At 47.0% G+C, this 25,490-nt stretch overlaps 1 protein-coding gene across 8 annotated transcripts in view; it reads right to left on the bottom strand.

Annotated features, from left to right (window-relative positions):
• Positions 1-25,490, bottom strand: part of DAB1 (DAB adaptor protein 1) — a 1,288,157-nt gene that overhangs the window by 45,841 nt on the left and 1,216,826 nt on the right. For 7 of the 8 annotated variants that reach the window (XM_053575146.1, XM_053575152.1, XM_053575145.1 and 4 more), the window contains one exon: positions 19,795-19,854. In XM_053575146.1, the coding sequence (XP_053431121.1) occupies positions 19,795-19,854 (60 nt within the window). The remainder of the gene's footprint in view (positions 1-19,794; positions 19,855-25,490) is intronic. The other variant, XM_053575151.1, reaches the window with a different exon arrangement.

Below are 25,490 nucleotides of genomic sequence, written 5' to 3' on the forward strand. Positions count from 1 at the left end.
TTCTCTTCTACAAACTGGGACCTCAGAAGAGTTCCCTGTATGGGAAACTGTTTGAGTCACTTTTATTTTACTAATACCTAGACAGCCCAGGGCCAGCACACAGAAGGAAACTATATTAAATTGATGCATTTTTAAAAACAGAATGAATAAATGGATGAACTTGCTTATATAATAGAAAACAGAACAGAAAGAAGGCTGGTGATGGCATGACATATTATAAAGCAGGTATGGTGGTCCATATGGTGTCTGCAAAGGCTTGGCTTGTATGTACACGTGAATACATACAGACAGACTTGGCATTTGCTATTACCTGGATGGCAGGTCCAGCCTACCATTTGACCAAATGGAGTTTTACAATTAGGACAAATGATTCTTATTTTAATTTCAAAGAAATACTAGGGAGAGGTTTCAGAAAAAGTCATAAGAAGACAGGTAGGCTGCCCTTCTTGCCTTCTAATATCTGAAAGCCATTTGCATCTGATTCTTCAAGCTTGTCCCATGAAAGCCATTGGTGGTTCCAGGGCAGCAGCAATTGGAGATGCTCTTCGCTAGAAGAAATCTTCCCAATAGCTAGTATCTGCTCTCATCATCTCTTTGGTTTCCAGCAGTTGGATCCCATATTTTCCAGCCTCTCAAATTCAACACGTCCAGAGAACTTCTGATCATCCCACATCCATTCTTCTCATGTCTTTTGGTTTCTGTAAAGGCTACCAACTCAGATGTAGATGCTCAAGCCCCAAATTCTAGACTCCACTCTCTGCTGCCCTCTGACATCCACTCATTCATGAAGAAATGCTGATTCTCTAGAACATTCCGCAAGTCTGGCTGCCTCTCTCCATTCCCTCTGCAGGATTCTCTTGTCCCAAGACTTTTGTGTCCACTCTTGCTAAGAGTCATGTTTAAAAAGTACCTGGTAAGGTCTTCCGTTGCACTGGGCATCATCTCCAACTTCCTTACCACGGCTGATGTGACCGTCCACTTGGGCTGCTTCCTGTTTCAGAACTCACCTTCACCAACCCCCTTTTCCACTGGGTGCTCCATTCATGATGCACCACTGGTGCATTCCTGCCTCAAGACTTTTTCCCTGGCCTTTCTCTGTTTCCAACACACTCTTCATCTGGTTGGTTCCTTCTCCTAAACCAGACTTGGGCCCAGGTGTCACTTCCTAGGGGAGACCTTCCCTGACTATCTCTGACAAGGAGCAGCTCCCAGCTCTTTTCACGTTGCCTTCTTGGGTTTTGTTCCGAGTACTCGCTACTCTGCTGGCTCATCTTGTTCCCTTGTGGGAATAATTGGGTCTGGTTGGGACGTGCTTGACTTCTGAAGAACCTGTGCCTAGCACAGAGATGAACTCACCATGGACATTACTGATATGTGCGGAATGAGTGAAGGAATGAATGCTTGGACAGAAGAACGCATAAGTAGCCAGCAACTGGTTCTAGGAGGTACCTCCAGTATTGCAGAAACTATAAAATTATAAGAAAAAGACACTGTGCACGTACTACAGGGACAAGGGAACTCCGCGCTTGTTACTTTGCTGTCTGCATTCCGGCTTCTTCTCCTGCTTGTTCTTTGGTGTTGACACCTTATCTCCAAGTACCACACAGGTAGGGGAGGAAGACAGCATGACTGATGAGATCTCATCACGACGTCAAAAGCAGAGACCCTCTTTACCCACCTGTTAGCTGTGTCTGTTCTACGAAAGACCCTTTAATGAAAAGTACCATCTGTATTTTTTTGGTTAGGTCACAAGTGACTGAGATCATTATTTCTGGTTTTGACAAATCCATAAAAAGGACAAAAACAGTCTATCCTGGACTGAAGAGGAAGGAATGGGTCACACAGTGACAGTAAGTCCTTTTCTCTTCTGGTCCAGGCAGAGTCACAAAGGGCAGTAATAGTAATAATCACTGCGGACGCTCAGATGGAACTTCCTCTGTAGGGGCCAAGTAGGGTTCTAAGTGCTTTCACGGATTCACTCATTTACCACCACAAGTGTAGATGCCGTTACTATACTCATTTTCAGAGGAGGAAACTGAGGCACCAAAGGATTACTTAACATGCCCACAGTCACACAGCTAGCAAGTGGCAGGGCTAGGATTGTCATCAAAGTGGGTGAGCTTTGGAATCTGTGCTCATAACCATCATGTTATGGGGAGGGGAATGGAAGGTCTAAGATGACATGTGGTTTCAGACAAGGGTGAGGCTGTTTAGGAGCCCGCCCTGCTAAAGTCCAACCCAGTCCTCTCTGGAGGACTGTGGCCAGAGCATACTGCAAAGTGTCATCCCTATAATGGAGGCAGGAGGGAGGGGGCGAGAGCTTCCTGGGTGACTGTGGAAACAATAAAGAAATAGCCAAAAAGACAAGGCTCTGAGATGTAAAACTATAGAAGGGTGGGGGAGAGTATTGGGCTGACAGCATGCCATGGCGGAAAAGAAGAATTAGTATTAGTGATAAAGAGGGCAGAGCCGCCCACCTGCTGGAGACAGACATAGTGATATGCTGAAGGGGCTCGAAGGTAGGCAGGAAAACAGAGGTGGAGAAGGGGGAATGTGTTGTAAAAAGTGAGAGTGAATGTCACCTTAACGGGAGACATTCTTTCTGCCTAAGTAGAGAAGCAAGGGATTTATCCTGAGCAATCGGATGTTCTTTCCCTCTCCTCTGCATCTCAACCGCACTCTTCTTATCTATAAAGTGGAGACAATCGCGGTTGTCATATTAATTAAACTAGATAAATGTAGTTGAGGAGGAGACTTAGTTGGGGGAGCTTTGTAAATCGCCCTTTACACATAAAGTGACGCAAGCCTTAAGAAAAGAGATCTCCAGGGCGGGGCCCCAGGATGTTGTGTTCTTGAAAGTGTCACAGCAGTGCCGTCTTTGGAATCGCTGAATGAGATGCAGCTTGGCAGGCGCCCGGCGCCCCCACTAAGCACTCGGCGATGCTAGTTTCTTGCCTCCTTTCTACGTTGCTGCAAAACCAAGTTTTAAATCTTTCGGGTTGGGGCTGTCACCAACATATATTTTCTTATTCCCCTTGACTGTTCTTTTAGCTCTTGCTTCTTTTTTTTAAAACCATATTTTGTTTGTTATTCTTCTGCAATGACTGATAATGGCAGTTAGGGAGAAAGAAAAAAAAAAAAACCTCAACATGATGACTTATCCAGAAAAGCTGAATTAGTATACCGAGAGAGAATGAGTGTCGGCATCAATGGGTATTTATGGGGAAAGTGTGTATTATAGCTCTGCTCATTAGAGAGGCTGTGGTGGAGGCTCTGTGAATGTTAATGGTCTGTATGAGAGGAATGATGACAGACTCACAGCAGCAGCAGCAGCAAACGGATACCCCGAATCACACAATCTCGCCACACAACAGATCTCCAAGCGGCCTGATTCATATTCACTGCAGGAACAGGCCCGCACCCGGGCACCTGTAACTGGGGGGCAGTATCAGGGCTGCTTCGGCATGGGTGGCACCACTAGCCAAGAGTTTCAGAGACAAGACAGCTAGGTGCCTTCTGCCTTGCTTTGAAATCTCACGTGTTCTGGTCTTAGAGGCAGCCTGGCCCAGCAGGATCAGAATTCACAGGCTTGGAGTAAGACATCCTAGTTCCTGGTTTGCCTAAGATTTCTACTGTTGGCTACTGTCCTTGTGTGACTGTGAACAGCAAATCCCTTTGTCACTTTCCAAAATGCCCCAGTTTGGATAATAAACTAGGTCACCCTAATTTTAGGGTCAGAGGGGGTGGATTACATTCTTAGCGATACCTCTTCTAGTTGTAATGGTTTAACTTTTCTGCTCCTCACTATCTCCTGTGGTAAAGGACAGACCTATTTTTTACAGTAGTTTGGGAGAATCTCAAAATAGCACGCTAAGTGCCTAATGCAGTCTCTCACTCGGTGGGGTGCTTGATGCTTGGTAGTTATAGTTGTTTGTCATCCCTGCCTGTTAAGGACTGGATACTTGTGTTTTTCCGAAATTCACATTTGAAGCCCTAATTCCCAAGGTGATGGTTCCTGGAGAAGGCGACTTTGGGAGATAATTGGGTTCAATTGGATCCCAAAGGTGGGGTCCTCAAGATGGGATTGATGGCCTTCTAAGAAGTAGAAGCTTGCTCTCTCTCTCCTCCCACCTGTATATACCGAGGGGAGCTGATGTGAGACTTTAGTGGAGATCTGCCGGGCAGCACCCCCAGGAGAGAGCTTTCTCCAGGGATAAAGCCAGCCAGCACCTTAATCTTGCACTTCACAGCCTCCAGAATTGTGAGAAAATTAACTGCTGTCGTTTAAGGCATCAGTCTGTTTTTGCTGTTGCTGTCATGGCGGTCTAAGAGGATTGTGACATGGTCCCATAGCTACAGGGCAGGTGTGCTGCCTGCAGGGCAAGCCCCACCTCTGGCTGTCAAGTTAAACGTGACCTTGTAGATATTACTACTTGGGCACAGAGAACTGAAGGCGCACCAGCCCCAGGCTCTGTGCACCAGTCTTACTCCCACCAGCAGACTAACAGAACTGGGTGGCTGAGCCAGGTCTTACCGATCCTCATATCTGTTGCAGCATTTGGTATAGTCTTTGGTTCGCGATAATAATAATTATGGCTAACGTTCACTGTGTATTTACTATGTGATCGGGGCTTTTATAAATGTCTTGCAAGTATTACCTTCTCTGGGCCTCAAAATAACTCTGTAAGATGGGTATTAGTATCTTTATTATGCAGGTGAACACTCCAAGTCACAAAGAAGTTTACATAACCCACCCAGGGGTCACATAGCTGGTAAATGAAGGAGGAAAACTTTGACCCCAAGTAGCCAGGCTGCGAAGCTCACGCTCTCAGCTGTAACACCATGTTGCCTGCCCACTGCTGGGCACCTACTGTATGCCACACGATGGCACTTACATCCTTTCTCTTATTTAATCTGTGCAATAACCCAAGGAAGTAGCTCTCCCCGTCTGGTTGGCCGGTCACTAAGAACGCAAAACAACACTTTGCCTGGAGACATATAACTGAGGAGGATAAGGTTCTAACTTCAAATTTCCTGTTACTTTCACAGCCTCGCAAAGAGTAGGCTTCCGATCTGTGTTCATGAATTAAATTATAGGATGACAAAGTCTTAGGAAAGCTCATGGAGCATGTCCGCGACTGACAGCCTCACTTCTCCCACCCATGCAGTTAACTCGCAGAGCCCCTTGGACAGTGGTTTCCAGACCACTCTCTCTGAATCTCCTCCTTTCCAGGACTGTCCCTCAGAGTGAAAGGAGGGAGGACTTCCTGGTGGCCAGGTCTACCACCACGTCTGCGCTTCTGTTTACGTAGCAGGCTGTCAGGCACGCTTCATTTGAATAAAGGATCTGGGGTTTTAGAAAGCATTTGAAGAGCGCACCTCCAGGGACCAGTGGCCTATATTTTAGCAGAGGAGTGGTGCATTCGCTGTTTTTATCCAGATTTGCTTTAATCCGACACACAACTGAGTCAACAAGACACCAGGCCCCTGCCTGAGCCATCACTTATCCCTTTCCCCAGGGGCATTTGCTAAAACTGTTTCGGGAATCATTTCCCAGCGAGCCTCCCACAGCTCTGCTTCACTCCACTCCTGACAGCCCAGTTTTTAACCTTGGAAGGGAGAGCCTGATGCCACTCAGTGTGATAATGTGACACAGACCAAATGTGAGTCCTGGAGGAAACAGACAACGGGATGGGAGGGATTATTGCCATTTCTGGCCAGAACCCAAAGACAGCCAGCGGAAAGGCTGACATGCAAACACTTTTAAAAGTTACAGACACAAAGTTGCATATTCGTGAATGACAGAGCCCATAGGAAGAAGGACACTTGGTTAACGTCACCTGGTGACCTGACCTCCCAGGCTTGTCACCTCAGAAGGGGCTCAGGCTCCACGTTTGTGCTGTACACCCCAGCCACCCGCTCACACTTGCCCCTGGCGTGCTATCACCCTCATTTGCCACCCCCGTCTCAATTCTGTGCTGCAATGCAGGGGCTGACCCCTGTAAGCTACGCTGCCCAGCCTTCCCTGCAGGGCTGCTCAACAGGAGGCAGTGGCTGGAAACGGGATGGTGGCTGGAAGGGAGAAGAACTTTTTCCCCAACTCTCTTCAAATGGTATTTCTGGCTGTAGCTCAGCCTCCTGTGTGGGTTGAGTGCTCCAGGCAGCCCCCCTCTCTGTGGTCCTGAAGCCTGTTGACTGTCCCAGCTGCAGGGCTCTGCTACCAGGGATGGTAGCCGCTTCTGCTGCGACCAGTCCTGTCCCTTCTCCCCTGTTCAGGCTGCTCTGCTCTAGTAACACATACCTAACTAGTTCTTCACATTAAATTCCCTCTATTAAACTACCTGGCATGGGCTCTGCTTTCCCGACTCTATCTTGATGGATACACTTAGATAATTCCATTAGGTTCTTAATGGTCTCTGCACCTGCCAAGCCACCTGTCACAGGCCACCAGAGGGACCCTGAGAAATGCAAATCTAATAGTGTCACTCTACCACCTGAAAGCCTCCGTGACTTCCTCACAGATCCAGCTCCCCAGCCCCCACATTTCAAGTCATTTGCTCACTGGGGCAGCTCAGTGCATCCTCACCTCCCGGCTCCATGCAGGTGTCCTGTGCTCCCACTACAAAAGACCACTTATTGGTCCCGGGGATAGATTAGGATTTCTGACATCGCAATGCCTCTCAACACTGGGTTTCCTCTTCTGGAGACTTTCCCACTCTTTCTCCAGGGATAAACTCCCATCATCTTTTAAGATCGTATCCCCTGGATGAAGACCTCATTAAACTCCTTTGGCAACATTTCCCATCCTCCCACTAGGGTCCCCTAGCATCTTATTCACTTCCTGGATTACAGGAATCATAATTACTTTTGTACAACTGTTTTCTTCCCATAACTATGAATTCCCAAACACCCTGTCCTGTTCGCCTGAATATCCCTAGTGAATAGAACACTGTCTATTAGTAGACGGGTAGGGGGTTCCTAGTACATGTTGCCCAAAGGATGGATGAATGAGAGAATAGAAATTACAAGGAAACTTGAAGAAAAGAAGGGTTTTCTAGCAATTAGAGCTCTGGGATTACAAAAGTAATGATACCTGCCACTTGCAGGTATGTGGGCTGAAGCCAAATAGTCAAGTACATTCACCCCCACTTATCAGAGAGGTTCTGCAGGGATTCTTGGATGGAGGGTGGGGCAAAACCCAATAACCTCCTCTTACCTTTCCTAACTCTTAAGACTTTAGAAATTCAGGACACTTTTGGTGATGTATAGCTAAAACAAAGCCCACCTAAGATTCATCAAAAGGGGCAATCTTCTGTATCATTTGTGGGGACCCACACATTCAGATTCCCTCCCCTCACTTCTGTACGACCTTCTCTTGTGTGACATCTATGTTAACTGTGTTGCAATAATTACAATTCCTCTACAATGTGGCGCTTAATGAGGAATTGGAACTGACAAATGTTCAGACCAGATTTAATCCAATTATACAACATCTTGATCCAGATTTCAAACTAAAGGAAAAACCAACTGCTGAATTGTGAATGAAAATTTATTTCCCATAAACGATGGGAGTTGGGGAATGGGTGTGGAGAACGGTTGTCCAAAGAATTCTTGTAATTCTTCACATTAATGGATCGACTCTTTCTGCATTTGCAGCAGAGACTGAATTAAATCTAAGTGAAGGGCAGTCAACCAAACACTGATTATTGAGGGACAGGTTTCTCATATGGAAACATACAGGGTGTTTGGAGGAGGGGAAGCAGGGTGGCAGAGTGAGAATCTTTCCAGCTTTAGAGGTAGGTGGCTTCCAGTGAGATTTGTTGTTTGATGTTCACAAACATCTCTTCAATATTCAGGAGGAAGAAGGAAGTGTTTCAGCAGAGAAAAGCTTTAGGAATGACTCAGACATGGGTATACCTGTTTGGGACTCAATGTAAGGGAGGAGAAGGCTGTTCACAGTCAGCCAAGGAGTGCTGGGTCTCCAGATGTGCTGGTGCAAAGAATCTGGAATGGAAGCAACAGAAGATGGGGCCTGAGGCAGGAGGATCAATTTGGATTAGGGTGAGGAGATGGGGGGCTTTAATGCTAAAGGCAGTGTATTTTAGGGGAAATTATGTGGGTGCCTGAGGCAGAACAACTGAGGGTCCAAATTGTGGGTGAGTTATATGACCTGGTAAAGCCTCAGTTCCTTAATATGTAAATTAGCACTTGATTCCTAGAATTGTGATCACTGAAAAAGACACAAGCTGAATCCACAGCCTAGACCAGGGGTCCTCAAACTTTTTAAACAGGGGGCCATTTCACTGTCCCTCAGACTGTTGGGAAAGCCGGACTATAGTTTAAAAAAAAAAAGAACTATGAACAAATTCCTATGCACACTACACATATCTTATTTTGAAGTAAAAAAACAAAATGAGAACAAATACAATCACACCGCCTCATGTGGCCCACAGGCCGCAGTTTGAGGACCCCTGGCCTAGGCTGTCTGTGGCATATAGCAGGTGCCCAATAAATCCTACTGCTTTTCCACAGCTGAATTAGCTTTAGATTCTTGGCATATATGGTGAGTGCTTGGTGCTATAACACAAAGAAACAATCATAAGCTGGGACGTCAAAGCCAGTCACCAGGCTTTTTATCGGTTTCCCCCACTGTGGCCCCTTTCAGGACACACTGGAGAGATCTAGAACCCTGGGTTCGAGCGCTCCAGAAGGACAGTAGGAAAAAAAAGGTTTTTTTTTTTTTTAGGCACCTACTCTATGTCCAATTCTCACTTAGTGAGGTGACTTAGTCATAGTATTTGACAAACTGCTTTGCTCTAAGTTCACAAGGTAACACCAGCACTTCCTTCCTGCTGTGCATCTGGGAGCAGGAGACTTAAACATCAAGGTGCTACTGGGCCTCTGGGGTATCTGACGCAGCAGCAGATGAGATACTGGGAACAGGAACATGACAGAAATACCGGCTTACACAATGAAAGATGTGGGCAAACAGAAAGTGAGATGGATGGGAACTTCTGAGGTCCCATACAGCAGTCCCCTTTACAACACGGGGACCCAGAAAGAACCATCCGCCAGTTCCTCAAATACTCTCAGGGTCAGAGAACTTTCTACCCTCGGAAAGGCGTCCTTTCCTCCAGAAATCAGCTCCCATGTTCTGAAATTTCTTTCTTCTATTGGCGCAGGGTTTTCCCTCTTGGCTCATACACCTGTGCTTTTTCTCCTAATCCTATTAGGCCTGACAATTAAGTTCACAAACTCATCTTAGAAGAAGTCCCGCATACATCATTGCTGAATAGTACGATGGTCACCTTTGAAGTGCTCCCCTTGGGAAGCTTCACCAGTGGCTGGTCTACCTTTCAACGCAATTTGGAAATCTTTTTGTGGAATGACCGTAAAGGGCTGTCAATGTACAAGAGTCTGACAATTAAATTCATGAACTAACCACCATGTGCTTACATTGGCAGCACTATACAAACAATTTGGTAAGGTTTTATAACCTTGGTATATCAGTGTCTCACAACTGTGTTTGTGTCAATGTGTGGTGATGTCTTGTTGATTGGCATTCATTATCGCTGTTGCATGTTTTTTGTGTGACAGCTCTGATGGCCATTCTAGAAAAAGAGTCCCAAAATTGCTCTGAAAGGTGGACTAGGCACTGGCATGAGTGCACAGTTTCCCAAGGGGAGGACTTTGAAAGTGACTGTAGTGTTATTCAGCAGTGAGTATCTAGCACTTTTTCTAGGATGAATTCATGAACTTAACTGGCAGATGTGGTACAATAGACCATAAAATAATTGAAGGGAACACATACATATCATCTCTAAGTCTTCTCTTCCCCAGGGTTTCATAAAAGCAACCCCTCCACCCTCTTGGAGGCAAACTCTTTCCACACACAGCCTGAGTCTCACAAATGTTTCAGATGTCAGTAGAGAGTGGTCATTGTTTCCATTTTGGAGATGATGAAAATGAATCTCAGAAAGTTAACGTGATCAACAAAGATTACACCCGAAGTGAGAAAAGAATCTTGGGGTGGGGTGGTATATGGTCCGATCATTCCTTTCAGTTTCATCAAAAGGAAACTGATGTTGAATCCAACTTACCAATTTGACAACCTGTTTCCTTCCTATTTACTTCTATGCGGTATTTTTAAGAATCTCTTCTGAAGGCCAAAAATATTTCTGCTCCAATCTACTCACTAGTTATCACCCGTAATTAGTAAGGCTTCTGTGCTTAATACAACTATATCTAAGGGTTTTAAACAGGGCAATTAATCATAAGGTGAAGGATAAAAGAAGATTTTTTTATTAGCCACAAGATTATTACATGGGGGACGGGGGATGGGGAAAGGTGGCGGGGTGGTGGAAAGAAAAGCACTAAGTCCTTCTCTTGTGAAGAGGCTATGCATCGTGCTACAGTTTAGGGCTGAGCTATTGAAACAGTTGTCTGTGAAGGTCAAGTTCCACCACGGCCAGTGCTGTGGGGCACGCATGGTAGGGTCACTTGAGTAGCCCATCAATGTGCCACCCTACTCGTGGTCCCGGTATGGGGCTGGGATCCTGTTCAAAGGCTAACAGAGTGTAAAAAGCACTGAATAATGAATGCAGCAATAGGACGCTTGGTAGACACCTTCCTCCCGCTCAGGAGTGGGCATTTTGACAGTCACAGAGGCCAGGATATGCGCCTAAAGAACCCTCCCGGCACTGTCAGCTGGCAGAAACACACACTTGCCCCCTCTCCTTGAGGCAGGAATTGATAACCAATCAACTGTTGCTGAGTGGAGGACTCAAGAATGTGAGAGACCCCAACCATTATCCTAGAACAATGATTTTCAACTGGTGTGCCATGTAAGAGGGTCTTGGGTGTGCTGCAAAAATTTTTAATGATCATCAATTAAATTATTTTCAAAAGAAGTTCAAAATCCAGTAAGTACGTTCATTTTTTTTATTAACATAATTTAAGTGTGTCACAGAAGTTTAAGTATAGTTTCAAGTATGCTGTGAGATAAAAAATCACCTAGAAGGTGATTGCATTTCTCCTTTGCTTGTTCAAGTCCTTGCTCATCCTTTAAAGCTTTGCTCAAATTATATCCTCCTTCTTGAAACTTCCCTGTCTCTCCAGCCAGTTAACACGTCCTCTCATCAAGCATTTCTGCTGTTGGCTTTTAGAGACCCTGACATAAACATGTACCCATGTATTTAAGATCACAAGAGAAATAAGCCTCCAGCTTCACTGACCAGGAAGAAATGAAATGTGTATTTCCAGGAGTGAGTGAGATTGAGCCTCATCTTGGTTCAGAGCTCCTGAGAAAGGGTGGAGGGGAGCATAGCATGGCCCTGAGAATAAATCTGTCAGAAGCAGGGGACATCACAGGTCCGGATTAAAGTAAGCAAACAAGCACATCCCAAAGTGAGTTATCGGAGAAAGAAGAAAAAGAAAGGGATTGTAACCACAGCTGAGCACCCTGACTGCATGGGCCAAGGAGGGTTAAAACCAGGGGCAGGATGAGTAAATATGAAGAAGGTTAAGTAAAAAGAGGGAACCAGCTTCGTGTCCTCACCTTGGCTGATCAAAACAAAACTTTCCTCCTACAAATCGATGCACTGATACAAGGAGACCGTTAAGAGATATAATTCATTCTAACTTTTGCCGCCCTAAAACTCCGGAATCCCCCGATAGATCAAACATGCCACATCACTGCCATTGAAGAATGTCAATGAGCCACTAATTGAGGCCCTAGGACAGAAGGTGAAGGATCCCCTGGGCTGACGAAAATGTCCAGGTGCACATGTGGTCGCTGTACCCTGTCCTGGGGAGAGGGCCCACTGTCAAGATCGCATAGACTGAAAACCCCAGAATAGCGACCTGAGAAATGGTGATGATTAAATGGACTCCTGTCCTCCAGGAGCTCACAGAAAAGCAGGGAAAGAACCAGAGTAATCGCCCACAGCTCCTGAATTCTCACTGCCCTTAGACTAGGCTGATTCACGTATTTTAGCTCACGTAGTGCTTACACAAAAACAGGGAGGCAGGTGCCATCCTTCCCTGTGTTCACAGATGAGGAAACGGGGGCAAAGGTGAAGCAGGGGCCCAAACTCAGGTTGTTCCGATGCCAAAGCCCAGACTTTCCACCACTGGAAAACACTGCTCCCCGATAACCGCCACAAAATGAGGTTAGAAGTTCAGCAGAAATATTTTCCAAAGAGCTATTTCCTTAGGGATTCAAGCAAAGCTAAAGAGAGAAAGTAACATTTTAAATGGATTTTGAATGTTAAACTAAGAAAAGTTCAGCACGAGCTTTAGAGTGGGAGGGAAGGACAGACAGAAGCTTGTGGTGAGAGAAAGGGGGGGCACCTGAGGGTCTGAGGTCCCCCTGGCCATCGTCAGTGAAAAGATTCAAGGCATGAAGGTCATGGAATTGGGCTGTCCAACGGAATGGTCAGTCTCCCAGGTAATGATCCAAAGTAGGGAAGGCAACAGAAAACAAGGTGGTGGACTGGGCGAAGGAGGTGCGTTTTATATTCTAACACTCGCTTACCACGATTCAGTAGTGACTTTATGTGCGGACAGCAGCAGGCCGGCTGCGGGGCAGACCAGAGACCAGCACCCCTCCAGTTATTCACGCCCTCTGCCCTCTGCAGGGAAACTTCGCTGCCATTGCCACCAAGGGTAGAGTTTATTCTCCACCCCCTGAATCTGGGGCAGCCTTATGAATTGCTATGGAGAAAGCATGTGGCAGAAGTGATGAACTGAGGCCTCCCTGGGCGATCTGGGCACTTGGCCACTGCTTTCTGTGACTAAGGTTAGGTTCATCTGCTGGAGGAGATGAACAGAGTCCTCTTGTGGAACAGAGTCCTCTTGTGCCATCTGAAACCATGCTAGACCACTCTATAGCCAGCCCCGCCTGAGGATGCAAGCAACACTAGTGGAGATGGACAGTGTCGCCTGCCTGACCCCCAGCTACCCACAGACACGTGGGCCGCAGAGCCCAGGGAAAAGCAATGCCAAACGGACCGCGCAGCTGATCCTGAGACTGGTGAGCGATAACAAATGCGGTGGCTCTGAGCCACTGAGTTTGGGGGTAGACCGTTTTGTATCAATAGCACACACATGCAAACACACAGGCGCACACACACGTGCACACACTCATCTCTTTTTCTATATAAGCCTCTAATGCAGTGATTTTCAACCAAGGTGCCACGGCACACAGGTGTGCCGTGAGAGGATCTGAGGTGTGTCATGAAAAATTTTAAAGACCATTAATTAAATTATTTTCAAAAGGAGTTCAAAGTACAATAAGTATATTCTTTTTTTACTCTTTTTTTTTTTTTTTGATCAACATCATTTAAGTGTGCCTCGGAAGTTTAACTATGGGTTCAAGTGTGCCGTGAGATTAAAAAAAAGGGTGAACGACTCACTTCTAATGAAATGATTCTCAGACTGAGGTTTCTTAGAAGAGGTTTTAAACAAAAAATTTAGAATATTCAATTTATAAATATACATCGTGTATCATAATTTATACATAGTGTACATTCACATACAATAGGAGAAAAGTCATTGTTCGTGGTAGTGTCTTAGAGGATCTGAGTATCTCAAAAAATTAATTTTTGTGTTTTTTTTGCAGTTTTTGGCCAGGGCTGGGTTTGAACCCACCACCTCCGGCATATGGGGCTGGCACCCTACTCCTTTGAGCTACTCCTTTCTTACTGTTTATAATGTGGAGAAATCTCAGAAGCCACCATGGAGCCAGTATGGTGGTGACAGGATGGAGGACCCCTTTTATTCCATTTTATCTCTTTTATCTATTACATTGCTATTTAAAGCTGTGATATTTTTTTTTTTAAAAAAGAAAGTCTACAGCTGAGTGCTGTTTGAGAGGTGGAAGATGTAATTGCCGTCTCTAATTTTACACGGAGACCAGGCAAAAGATAGAACTAATAGGACTCTTCAAACCCACAATTTATAGTGGTTTTCAGACAAGTATCTGGTGAAATCATCGGACCCAAATCCTTTCCCCATCCTTCTGTGTGACGTGCAAATGGTTCTAGGGGTTTCCTGGTGGCAGAACTATGCCGATTCTTAATTATGTCAGGTTACAGCCCTGATATGGCATCACGCACATGTCTCTCTTCAGGAAAATTAAATAACTTTGATTATTCTGAATTCTGTTCCTACGGACCCAGCAGGGAAGAGCTAACGACCCAAGGCAGGAATAAAGAATCCCCAAATCCAAAATAACCTTGCCAAGCAAGCAAATGTTTTGGCTTTGACTGATGCAATTCCTGATGTGCGTGTGTGTGGGGGGAGTGAACACAGGTGTGTGGTGCGTGTGTTTGCATTTAGAAGACCACCTGTCAGCCTTGTGAGCCAAACTACGGGGCAAAAAACAACTCATGTTTGTGGAGATGGGAGGCCCAATAGGATGAGAGCAGTTGAATGCCAAGTGCAAGAAGGGCTCAGGGAAAGGAGCTTCTTTGAGAATATTCTTAGTTTGACACAGTACCTCTGGCCCCCAAAGGAAAAAAGAACCTCACTGTGTCATAACAGACGATCTTCGGGCTAAGGGCCTTCCTCTGTTCATTTATTCTTCATGGGGTCATCCCCCTGTTCATTTATTGGTGTTCACTCATCCATTTGCCATATGAGCAGCTAGTCTGCACCCCTGCTCACTAGCCATGAGGACACGGATATGACAGGGTTCCCGTCCTCAGTGGACTCGCAATGTGGGATACAAGGAGTAAAAGTGGGCATGCTGGGGAGCGAGTCAGCGCAACAGACATGTGTTATGTGTCTCCCCGACTGCTCCTGCAGACTGAGCCATCGCTGTTATTAACCTGGTTAAACTCTCAGAACTTACTGAATTTGTTTTTTTCTGTTGTCATTATAAAGCTGATAAGAGTAAAGAGGGAACAGCGCAAAGGATTCACTCAAGGTCACAAAGCCAGTCATGAAGCCAGGATTTGAACTCAGATCTCTTTCACAACTCCTCGTTACCTCGGTCCTCCACACCAGCTATGTCTTAGTGCTGAGATCACAAAGCTCCTGGGTTATCAGCCACGGAATTGGAGGCTCCCGTGGACACATTCAGAGAAAATGACAATCTGTTACTATCATTGAAAAGACAGGTACAACGGTACCCCAGAGGGATTACTACCCTGTTTGGGGTGAGGAAGGCTTTCTAGAGGGGCTGTGTGACCACCTAGAATAGTTGACAGGCCTCCAGTCTATGACAACTGTTTGCTGGAGCTTCACTCCTGACAGCAACATATGGGAATGTTCTCGTGTGATCGAATTCACATGCTCTGTTAAGGGCATAAATGTCTCTAATCCTCCCAGTGAAGTCACAAGGCGGGTATAACTTTCCCTTTACAGATAACAACACAGAGGGTCAGATATGCAAAAACTGCTCAGGGTCCCCCTGGAAGTGGCCAGGTGACAGCTATGCCCACATGTGACCCTGAAGAGCAGGCCCCGTTTTTCTGTGGCAGGGGTGGGGGCCGTGGGAGTGTATGTGCTGATGAATGATTTCCCCACGCACGGGCTGAGTCTCTTACTCTGGCTGACACAGACCTGGACCTAATGAAGGAGGATCTAGGTGGAACCTCCATGCAAAGGCCCCTGGGCAGTTTCACTTGTGAGAAAATTCCGGAAGTCCCACAACTTCCTGGAAGCTGCTTCCCATGAACTCACTGGGTTATCTGCGTCTTTCTGAATAAGGGGCAGGTGGTGAAGGAGCGAACAGCAGGACTGTGGCCAGGATTTGCAGAGCAGAGAGGCACCCGAGAGAAACTGCACTCGCTGGAGAGGTCTACAAGGGGAAGCCTGGAGGCAGGACGATCCCAGGGCAGGAGGGTCATGGGGTATCCCCGGACCTCACGGTGGGAGGCCTGGGCAAGTGGGATCAACCTTACAATACACACGCCATCATCTCCTCAAGTTACCTTCAACAGACCCTCTGGGTAGATAAGAACATGAGAATCGAGGTCAAGAAAATGTCAAAATTCCACAGGTAAAAAGAGAAGGTGCTCAGATCCCACCCGCATCCACCTGTCTCTACACAACAGCCCAAGCTTCTTACTTCCTGCCTCTCTCAGGCTTTAGAAACATTGAAAATAACTCATGGAAAAGTTGTCATCACCACCAGGTGCTCCTAGGACTCGGAGGGAACAGCTGGCTGGGAGCTGCTGCGTGCTTTTCAGGCAGCTTAGGTATTTTTCCGAGCAAAACATCAGCGCATTAAGTTCATGACTATTTTGGAATCAGAAAAACAGGTTTCCTTTGAAAAGAAACGACTGGTGATTTTCATGAATTCCTTCTGTAGGACAGAGTCCTGTGTACTTCTTACATGATCCTAGAGCGGCCGGGTCATGTCTGGCTTCCATGGACCAGGCCTCAGTTTGCTTCTAGGAATACAAAGACCTCAAGAAGCAGACAGAGGTGATGGGGGAAGATGTCCTGTTAGTAGTGACACGAAAGGGTCTGGGAGCACCAAGACAGGGGTGATCTGCTGATGCCACTCACAGCCAAAGTCCAGAAAGTCTCCCTGAGAACACGAAGTGTGGAGCAAAGTTGGATGTTGGTGGAAGGGCTGCCCAGAGCTGAGAAGAGGGCTGACTCCTTCAGGAAGGGAGTATTCGGTGGGGCCGGACGAGAAGGAGCCAGATTAGATGCACAGGATCGGGGTGGGGGGGGGACTTTCTGGCAACCTGCCATGTATTTCAAGCTAGGGAACATGGATTGTTTTTCCCCTTGGAGCTATTAAGCATGGAGATGGTATGGCCAGAAGGGTTAATAAATTCACGAAAACAAGGCAGCAAATGGACTGTGTTTCCTCACACATCTCAACCTGTTAGGGACAACTGGGGCAATTCAGGCACAAATTGAATCTCAGGGAACAGTGTCACGGGGGCTGGGCTGAATGGAAACATGAAAAGCCGGTCAGTGTCTTAGTGACAAGGGACCTTGATGAGCCGTAGATGCTTTGGGGAGAAAAACTGCTTTTTCTCTGAATAGCACCATCCTGAGGAGGGTCCCTAGACTAGGGCTTTTGAAAAGGGATCTACATTTGATTATGTTTTTTCATTAAAACTAACACGGAGGTTCAGAAGCACTGTTTAGGTGGAGGATGGTGGTTTTAAGACACCCCCAGAGTGGGTTAGACAAACAGACATAGAACAGAAAGAAGTTTCACTGGGGAAAGAAGAAAAAGGGGGCAGGGAAGGGCGAGAATGGGCCAGAAAGACTCCCAGCTTGGAGAGTAGAGGCTTTCAAGTTGGGAAGGGACATAATGAACCCCCTTCCCAGCTGCCCACTCCATGTCTGAATCTCTTGCAGGTGCCAGCTGTCCCACCCTCGACAGCTCGATGGGGAGGAAGGTCAGACTCACTTTGTGCAGAATTGGCTTTCTCATAGTTCCATTACTGGTCTCGGTTCCAGGATTTGGCTAACCCAGAACAGCATTTCCATTCCACGTCTGTGGAGTCCCATCTCACCTTCATGGGTGGATGGTTTCCCCAGGCCAGATATTTCTGGGTCCTTCAGCTACTTGTCTTGGCATAAGGGTTTCAAAGGCCCTTACTTATCTTATCGTAAACACGCAGGCCTTTCTTTTCATCTCTCAGAGTGTGGGGTCCAGAACTGGTAACAGTGCCCCAGGTAGAATCATTTTAGCTTCACAATAGCTCTATTAGAGACAGTGCTGAGATTGTTGAGGGCCTGCACAAGGCCAAAGCCCAGTCTCTTCCCAGGCATTGTTGAGATGAATGAGATCAACAGTGGCTAAACACCCCTTCACAATGGGCATGGTGAAGTATTATGTGCACCCTGCTCAAGAACCTTCGCTGGCTCCCCAGTGCTGCCTGAATATGTATAGAGGTTGCCTTCTGAGTGCCAGCTGGAGGTCTTACATGAGCGTTCTGGGCCTGGCAGTGAGTTGAGGTAGGCCCACAGAGCTGAGGGTTTTCCATCCTGTCTCAGATTCCCAGGAGTCCCACCAGCCTGTGGGGTCCAGATGCATTGGCCTTGCTGCCCTTAATACAGCTCCCCTCCTGTGTCCCATGCTGGCCCACTGCACATGGCCTTTTCCATAATGCTCTTTCCATTGGCTGAACTTACACACCACAAAGACCCTGGGCCAGCCCTTGTAGTGTACCCTTGAAACTTCTCAACCCCTTTCAAATGACATGGGCAGCTCTTTTCTTAGAAAAGACACGGACCTCTACTTGACCAGATATAATGAAGCCTTGGCTGGAGAACTTTGCGATGGAACACGTGAGATTTTGAGTCCCTTGGATAGAGAGATTTGTACAATTCAACTGACTCCCACTCACAGGAACAGCCCTTCAACCAGACCGGCACCCCTACTTCCGGACTGGCACCCCTACATCTGGAGGGGCACCCCTACATCCGGACCGGCACCCCTTCATCTGGACCGGCACCCCTTCATCTGGACTGGCACCCCTTCATCCGGACCGGCACCCCTTCATCCGGACAGGCACCCCTTCAACCGGACGGGCACCCCTTCATCTGGATGGGCACCCCTTCATCTGGACTGGCACCCTTCACCCAGATGGGCACCCCTTCATCCAGATAGATACCCCTTCATCCAGATCAGCACCCCTTCATCTGGACTGGCACCCCTTCATCTGGACCGGCACCCCTTCAACCGGACCGGCACCCCTTCAACCGGACAGGCATCCCTTCATCCGGACGGGCACCCCTTCATCTGGATGGGCACCCCTTCATCTGGACTGGCACCCCTTCACCCAGATGGGCACCCCTTCATCCAGATAGATACCCCTTCATCCAGATCAGCACCCCTTCACCCAGATGGGCACCCCTTCATCTGGACCGGCACCCCTTCAACCGGACAGGCACCCCTTCATCCGGACGGGCACTTCTTCATCCCGGCCGGCACCCCTTCAACCGGACCGGCACCCCTACATCTGGAGGGGCACCCCTTCATCTGGACCGGCACCCCTTCATCCGGACCGGCACCCCTTCAACCGGACAGGCACCCCTTCATCCGGACCGGCACCCCTTCATCCGGACCTGCACCCCCTTATCCGGACTGGCACCCCCTCATCCAGATGGGCACCCCTTCATCTGGATGGGCACCCCTTCATCCGGACTGGCACCCCTTCATCTGGACTGGCACCCCTTCACCCAGATGGGCACCCCTTCATCCAGATAGACACCCCTTCATCCAGATCAGCACCCCTTCATCTGGACTGGCACCCCTTCAACCGGACCGGCACCCCTTCAACTGGACAGGCACCCCTTCATCCGGACTGGCACCCCTTCATCCTGGCCGGCACCCCTTCATCCGGACCTGCACCCCCTTATCCGGACTGGCACCCCCTCATCCAGATGGGCACCCCTTCATCTGGATGGGCACCCCTTCATCCGGACTGGCACCCCTTCATCTGGACTGGCACCCCTTCACCCAGATGGGCACCTCTTCATCCAGATAGACACCCCTTCATCCAGATCAGCACCCCTTCATCCAGACGGGCACCTCTTCATCCAGATGGGCACCCCTTCATCCAGATGGACACCCCTTCATCCAGATCAGCACCCCTTCATCCAGACCAGCACCCCTACATCTGGAGTAGCACCCCTACATCAGGACTGGCACCCCTTCCTCAGCCCTCCATTTATGCCACATGCTCCCGCCCTCTGTCCCCCATAGGGTCCTCAGCATGCAGTCCCCTGGCAGAGCCATAGGTGTCATGACACTCATTCAGGAGAGGGGTTGGCTTCTGTAGGTTGCAGACACAGTTTCAGGGTGACACTTACACTTACAGGTTGACTTTTTGGCACATCATAAACACCTTCCTTCTTTTGGCTGGTGGGAACCTATGGAAAAATCAAATTCAACACAGTCAAAACCCTCCACTTTCAAAGAACAAAGCAACCAGACTTGAACCCCAAGCTGGCTTGGTGTACATGGGGACCGACCCTTAAACCAGTCCCAGGGACCTGCTCTACCTGGCAAAGCATCCAACCAGGCTCCTTCCCTAGGACAACTGGATGAGCACAGGGAGAACGTCTCACTCAACAAACGTTTACAGGGGCTCTTTACCACCAGGCTCCTCACAGGATCGCAGAACAGAAGCTGCAGAGACTTCAGGGGTTGAGTGCGGAACAAAAGAATCCTCATTTCACTAAAGGCAAACATGAGGCCCAGGGAGTGCTGTGCTTGGCCCAAAGTGATTAAAAACTGTTTTTATCTGAGCCTAAGCTGCTGGATACAAAAGTCTGAGATCCAGGATATGTTAAAATGTAGCAAATATCAAGATCCTAGAATAAAGCACAGACTCTGGTGGGATTGTGTATAAACCACTTGGTAATTACCAAAGGTTTTCATTCCAGAAAAAGGCCCGTAGTGGCATGGAAAGCACAGGGCAAGGATTCAGAAAATCTGACCGCTTTTAAGGTTTCTCTGAATCTTCCTCACTTCCCTGACTCATCAGTCTGGTCTCCCTGGGTCACATGCTGTGACCAGTGACCCAGGAAGGTCACTCAGGTCCTCTAAGCTTCGCTGGTATCAGCTCTGCCTCTTACTCAGGTTATAGTGAGAATAAAAGGAAAAAATGGGTATTAGATAAACAAAAACTGTTAGGTATCATGATACTGTAATGTGTTCAGACAATAATTTTTCAGTCGCTGATACAGTATATAAAGATGTACCTATGAACATAGTTTACGATATTAACAATAATAGATATGTTGAGGACTTTTCTTTTTTTGCAGTTTTTGGCCGGGGCCGGGCTTGAACCCGCCACCTCCGGTATGGGGCCGGCACCCTATTCCTTTGAGCCACAGGCGCTGCCCACGTTGAAGACTTTTCTAATGAGTCCATCAAATGCTTTGTGGGGTTGCACCTGTGACTCAGTGGGTAGGGCACTGGCACCATATACCAAGGGTGGCGGGTTCAAACCCAGCTCTGGCCAAACTGCAAGAAAAAAATAGCCAAGCGTTGTGCAGGCACCTGTAGTCCCAGCTACTTGGGAGGCTGAGGCAAGAGAATCACCTAAGCTCAAGAGCTGGAGGTTGCTGTGAGCTGTGATGCCAAAGCACTCTACCGTGGGTGATAAAGTGAAACTCTGTCTCAAAAAACAAAAAAAAAAAGAAAAGAAAAGACTTCGCGCTGACATGTTGTAGACTGGAAATACTCATTTGCTGTTCCTTCCCTAGCAACTGTCACAGCTCAGCTCGCACCACCACTGCAGGACCAGCCAGCGGTGGCCCTCTAATGGGCTGACAACACGTCTTTCTTTCCATTAGACTGGAAGCTCTGCAAGAGCAGGCACTGGACCTAACACCTTGTGGGTGCTCGGTTAATGTCTGCTGGGTAAGTGTGCCGTGGAAGAGTGTTGGGAATAATAAAGTAAAATGAAAAGCGTGTTAGGCTTGGAGCTGCTCACTACCCTCCCTCTATGAAGAGTAAGAATCTGAGCTTATCCTTTGTGTTCCTTTGTGATTTTTATTCTCATTTAACTTCCAATCCTTGTAATAATTAAGGATTAGTAACTAATAATTAATAATAAAACTAAGAAGTTGTACCTAGTTCTCTACTTTAAATAGTAGGAAGTGAGGCTCAGAGATGTCAGGGACTTTGCCCAGAGCGTGGTGGGTGGCCAAGTTCAAACCCAGCTCTTTCTAGCTACCAAACAAGACATTGATCATGAACAGCATGAGCTAACCTGGACCTGTTCTAAAGGTGTCTAGTTCACGTTCGTTCTCATGCAATCCCCAGAACAGGCCCAACAGGTAAGGGCCACAATTGTCTCCATGTCGCAGACATGGAAAATGAAGCTTGGAGAGGGTTCTGGAGTGAGTGGGAAAGCCAGAGATTTGAGTCCCGGGCAGCTGGCCACCATGGTGCTCTCTGTATGTGACACAGAGAGCTATCGTAGGCGTGCTTTTTTCTTTGGCATCACATCCTATATTTACAGAAGCTCGTGCACATTCTTGCAGAAAACAGGACCATGAGCTGCTCTTGCAAGCCTCAGTGTACAGGTAGCCAGGGAAGAATGCCATTTCTTTGCTCCTGATAACCAAAGCTCTGTCTAGAACAGTGGTTCTCAGCCTTCCTAACGCCGTGACCCTTTAATACAGTTCCTCATGTTGTGGTGACCCCCCCAACCATAAAATTATTTTTGTTGTTACTTCATAACTGTAATTTTGCGACTGTTATGAATCGTTATGTAAATATCTGATATGCAGGATGTATTTTCTTTGGTCGTGACCCACAGGTTGAGAACTGCTGATCTAACAGGAATTGTCTAAGGATGCCGACCAAGTCCTTTGTAATGAGGGCCGATAAATTACCAGCCCTCACTTTTGTTTTTATTAGTTCACCCAGAATGAAGAGCATTCTGTTCCCCGTAATTCACTGCTCACTACGGGCATTTAGCACAGTTGAACCACAGCTGCCTCTCAATTATCTCTGTGCGCGCAGGAGGAGTGGTGGAATGCATAAACCCAAACTGTGCATAATTGAAAATGCTTTTCTACTGGGCTCTCCCATGGGTGAGATATCAATCTGCCTGTTTGTCCTTTAAAATCTATCCCAGCTGGTACATCTTCTGGTAAGCCTTGCCTGGCTCTCTAGGTCTGCTTTGGAATCTTCCTTTGGACCTTTGTGACCTCTGGTACATCCTTTCATTAAAAAATATCAGTTATCCCAAGTCCCTATTAAGTCTCATGCACTGTGCTTTCCCTAGGACGTTGATGGTGAACAAGGATGCTGCCTCTGATTTCACAGAGATCCTTGTCATTTGGGGGGAGATGGAAAAGTAATCGGGCTTCTTAAGCAGAGTGGAAATGTGCTTTGTCTTACTGTGGAGTGATCACACCACATTTTTAATTGCTTGTGGGTCTGTAGTCCCACAGCTCTGTAAGTCTGCAGAGGGCAGGGCAGGTATTTCATTATCATGTGTCCCCATCCGTAAATATTGGTTAAACAAAATTAAGTCTAGCGATCAAACATTCACTGCATGAACACTAAGGTCTGTGGTCCTGAGTCTCGTCTCTGCCTAGCTGGTTCATTCCATCCAAACAGATCATTTCCATAATACAATGTTGTAAAGAGATAAAAATTTTGGACTAAAAGGAACCAGTCTTCTCGTTCCTAATCCTGGTTCTGCCACAGAGGTCATTTTAACCTCCGAACCTCAGTTTCCTCAATGGGTGTCCTCAGCATCTCAGGGGGTTGTCTACAAAGTCCCAAGGGTGGGGACTGTGCCATGGTCATTACTACATCCCCACGTGCAGGGCATTTGTAAGCTGCTCTATAAGTAAGTTCGTTTTGAATCAACAAGCTAAGAGATGTTAAATTACTCTAAAAGCTATACATTAAATACTGTACATACAGAAGATCCTGGTACTTCAGCAACATGCTCATTAGTGTGGAGAGGCAGTGCGAGGGAGTGTTGGTGACAGAGTTCTAGTGACTTTTCATCTTAAACTAACGATACTTGACATAGGGTGAGTGATTAACAATGAGCTTTGGATGAATGAAGTTGGAAAATGCCCACTTAGAATGCTGAAATCTTGCTTATGGAAGAAGCTTGTTAAGGTATTAAGAACACGAGGTTTCGAATCAGAGGTTCTGACCTCTGACTCAGCACTTCAATCCAGGGGACTTGATTTTCCCGTGTTTAAGATAATAGCCATTGCAACTGTCCTTCCGCGCTTACTGAGTTACTGGAAGGGTCACCATTAAGTGATGTACAAAAACATCACTTTGTACCTTGAGGGTCTGTGTTGTTTTAAAAAGACATCTGGTAACTTTTTCTGAGGCATGCACAGTGAAAGATAATTATTATTATTAAGGCCATTGGGAAAGTGAAACTACTGATCCTTGAAAAGAGGTGACAGCTACTCAAGAGGCTCTGCCTCCCTGATGGTGGAGTTATAAATAGGAAAGTGAAGTAAGCTCGTAGATTTCTTAGGCTATCGAAAAGATTGGGCAGACCAGTTACGTTCTGCTTCTGTTAAAGCATCTCGAGACATCGTAAATGGCACCTGAAATTGACAACAGGAGGAAGGGGAGGAACCCCACTTTTACACAGAGCCTACTGTGGACCCATGGTGCTCCCGACGCTTTCATTTGCACATCACTCCTCAGAGCAGAGAATGTACCACTCCCATTTTATTGCCCAGGAAATCGAGATACAAAAATTATGTATCTCACCAGGTCTATTTGCCTCATTCCAGAAAACAAGGCAGCGAATAAAAGCTGCTACCCCTGGGCCAAGCTGAAGTATAAGGAACATGGTAAACCACTCGGAAGAAATAACCATGGAAAACATGTAGGCCCTTAAAAAAAAAAAGAAAAGAAAAGAATGAGGCTCCTAATAGCAGCTCCTTAAAAGCCCAGCCTTATCTTCAGGCCCAAGAGCTTATCTCTTATTAAGTAAATTGAGCCCCAGCAGACTGGCAATGCAGAAGAAAATGACCAGAGGCCTTTCCAATAGAAGCTGATAAAATATTCATTCCCTTAAATGGCAGCTTCCTGTTAATGATGGACAGATGGGAAGATCCTAAGGTCAGAGCTGTTAAAACAAGTGTGATGGTTTTTTTTTAGATAGTGACTGGAAATGAGCACAGAATCTAATTGTGAAACTCAGAATCAGGGAATTCTGAGCAGAGAAGAGCCCAAGGACCAAGTGATTTATTTACAGAGGTCAGAGGGAAATGGAGGTTCTAGGTCTCCTAGCTCTGTAGCCCTGGGCAAGATAACCTTATCCCCCCAGCCTCACTCTCCTTATCTGTAAGGTGGGAATAATGATTCAAAGCACAGGGCAGCCACTTTGAGAAAAAATAAGAGATGGCATGTGAACGCCATTCACAGGCCAGCCTACAAACAGCATGTAAACACACATGTGCAGGTTCGTTTATACACACACACACACACACACACATCCATACACACATCCATGCACATGCACATCCAACCCCCATACATGTGCACACACACGGACCTGTACACGTGCACACATACAAGTGAACACACATGCACACACAACCATACACATGCATACATAATTGTGCACACACACTCACCCACATGTGCACACACACACACGCACACCCATACAAGTGCACACACACCCATGCACGCATATACATACATGCACACCCATACAAGTGCACACACACCCATCCACACATATACATACATGCACACCCATACAAGTGCACACACACCCATGCACGTCTATACATGCACACCCATGCACCCACATATGTGCACACATACACACACGCACACCCATACAAGTGCACACACACCCATGCACACCCATACAAGTGCACACACACCCATGCACGCATATACATACACGCACACCCATACAAGTGCACAAACACCCATGCACATCTATACATGTGCACCCACATACATGCACACACACACCCACATATGTGCACATACACACACGCACACCCATACAAGTGCACACACACCCACGCACGTCTATACA

Source organism: Nycticebus coucang, chromosome 22, assembly GCF_027406575.1.
Source record: "Nycticebus coucang isolate mNycCou1 chromosome 22, mNycCou1.pri, whole genome shotgun sequence".
NCBI lineage: Eukaryota > Metazoa > Chordata > Mammalia > Primates > Lorisidae > Nycticebus > Nycticebus coucang.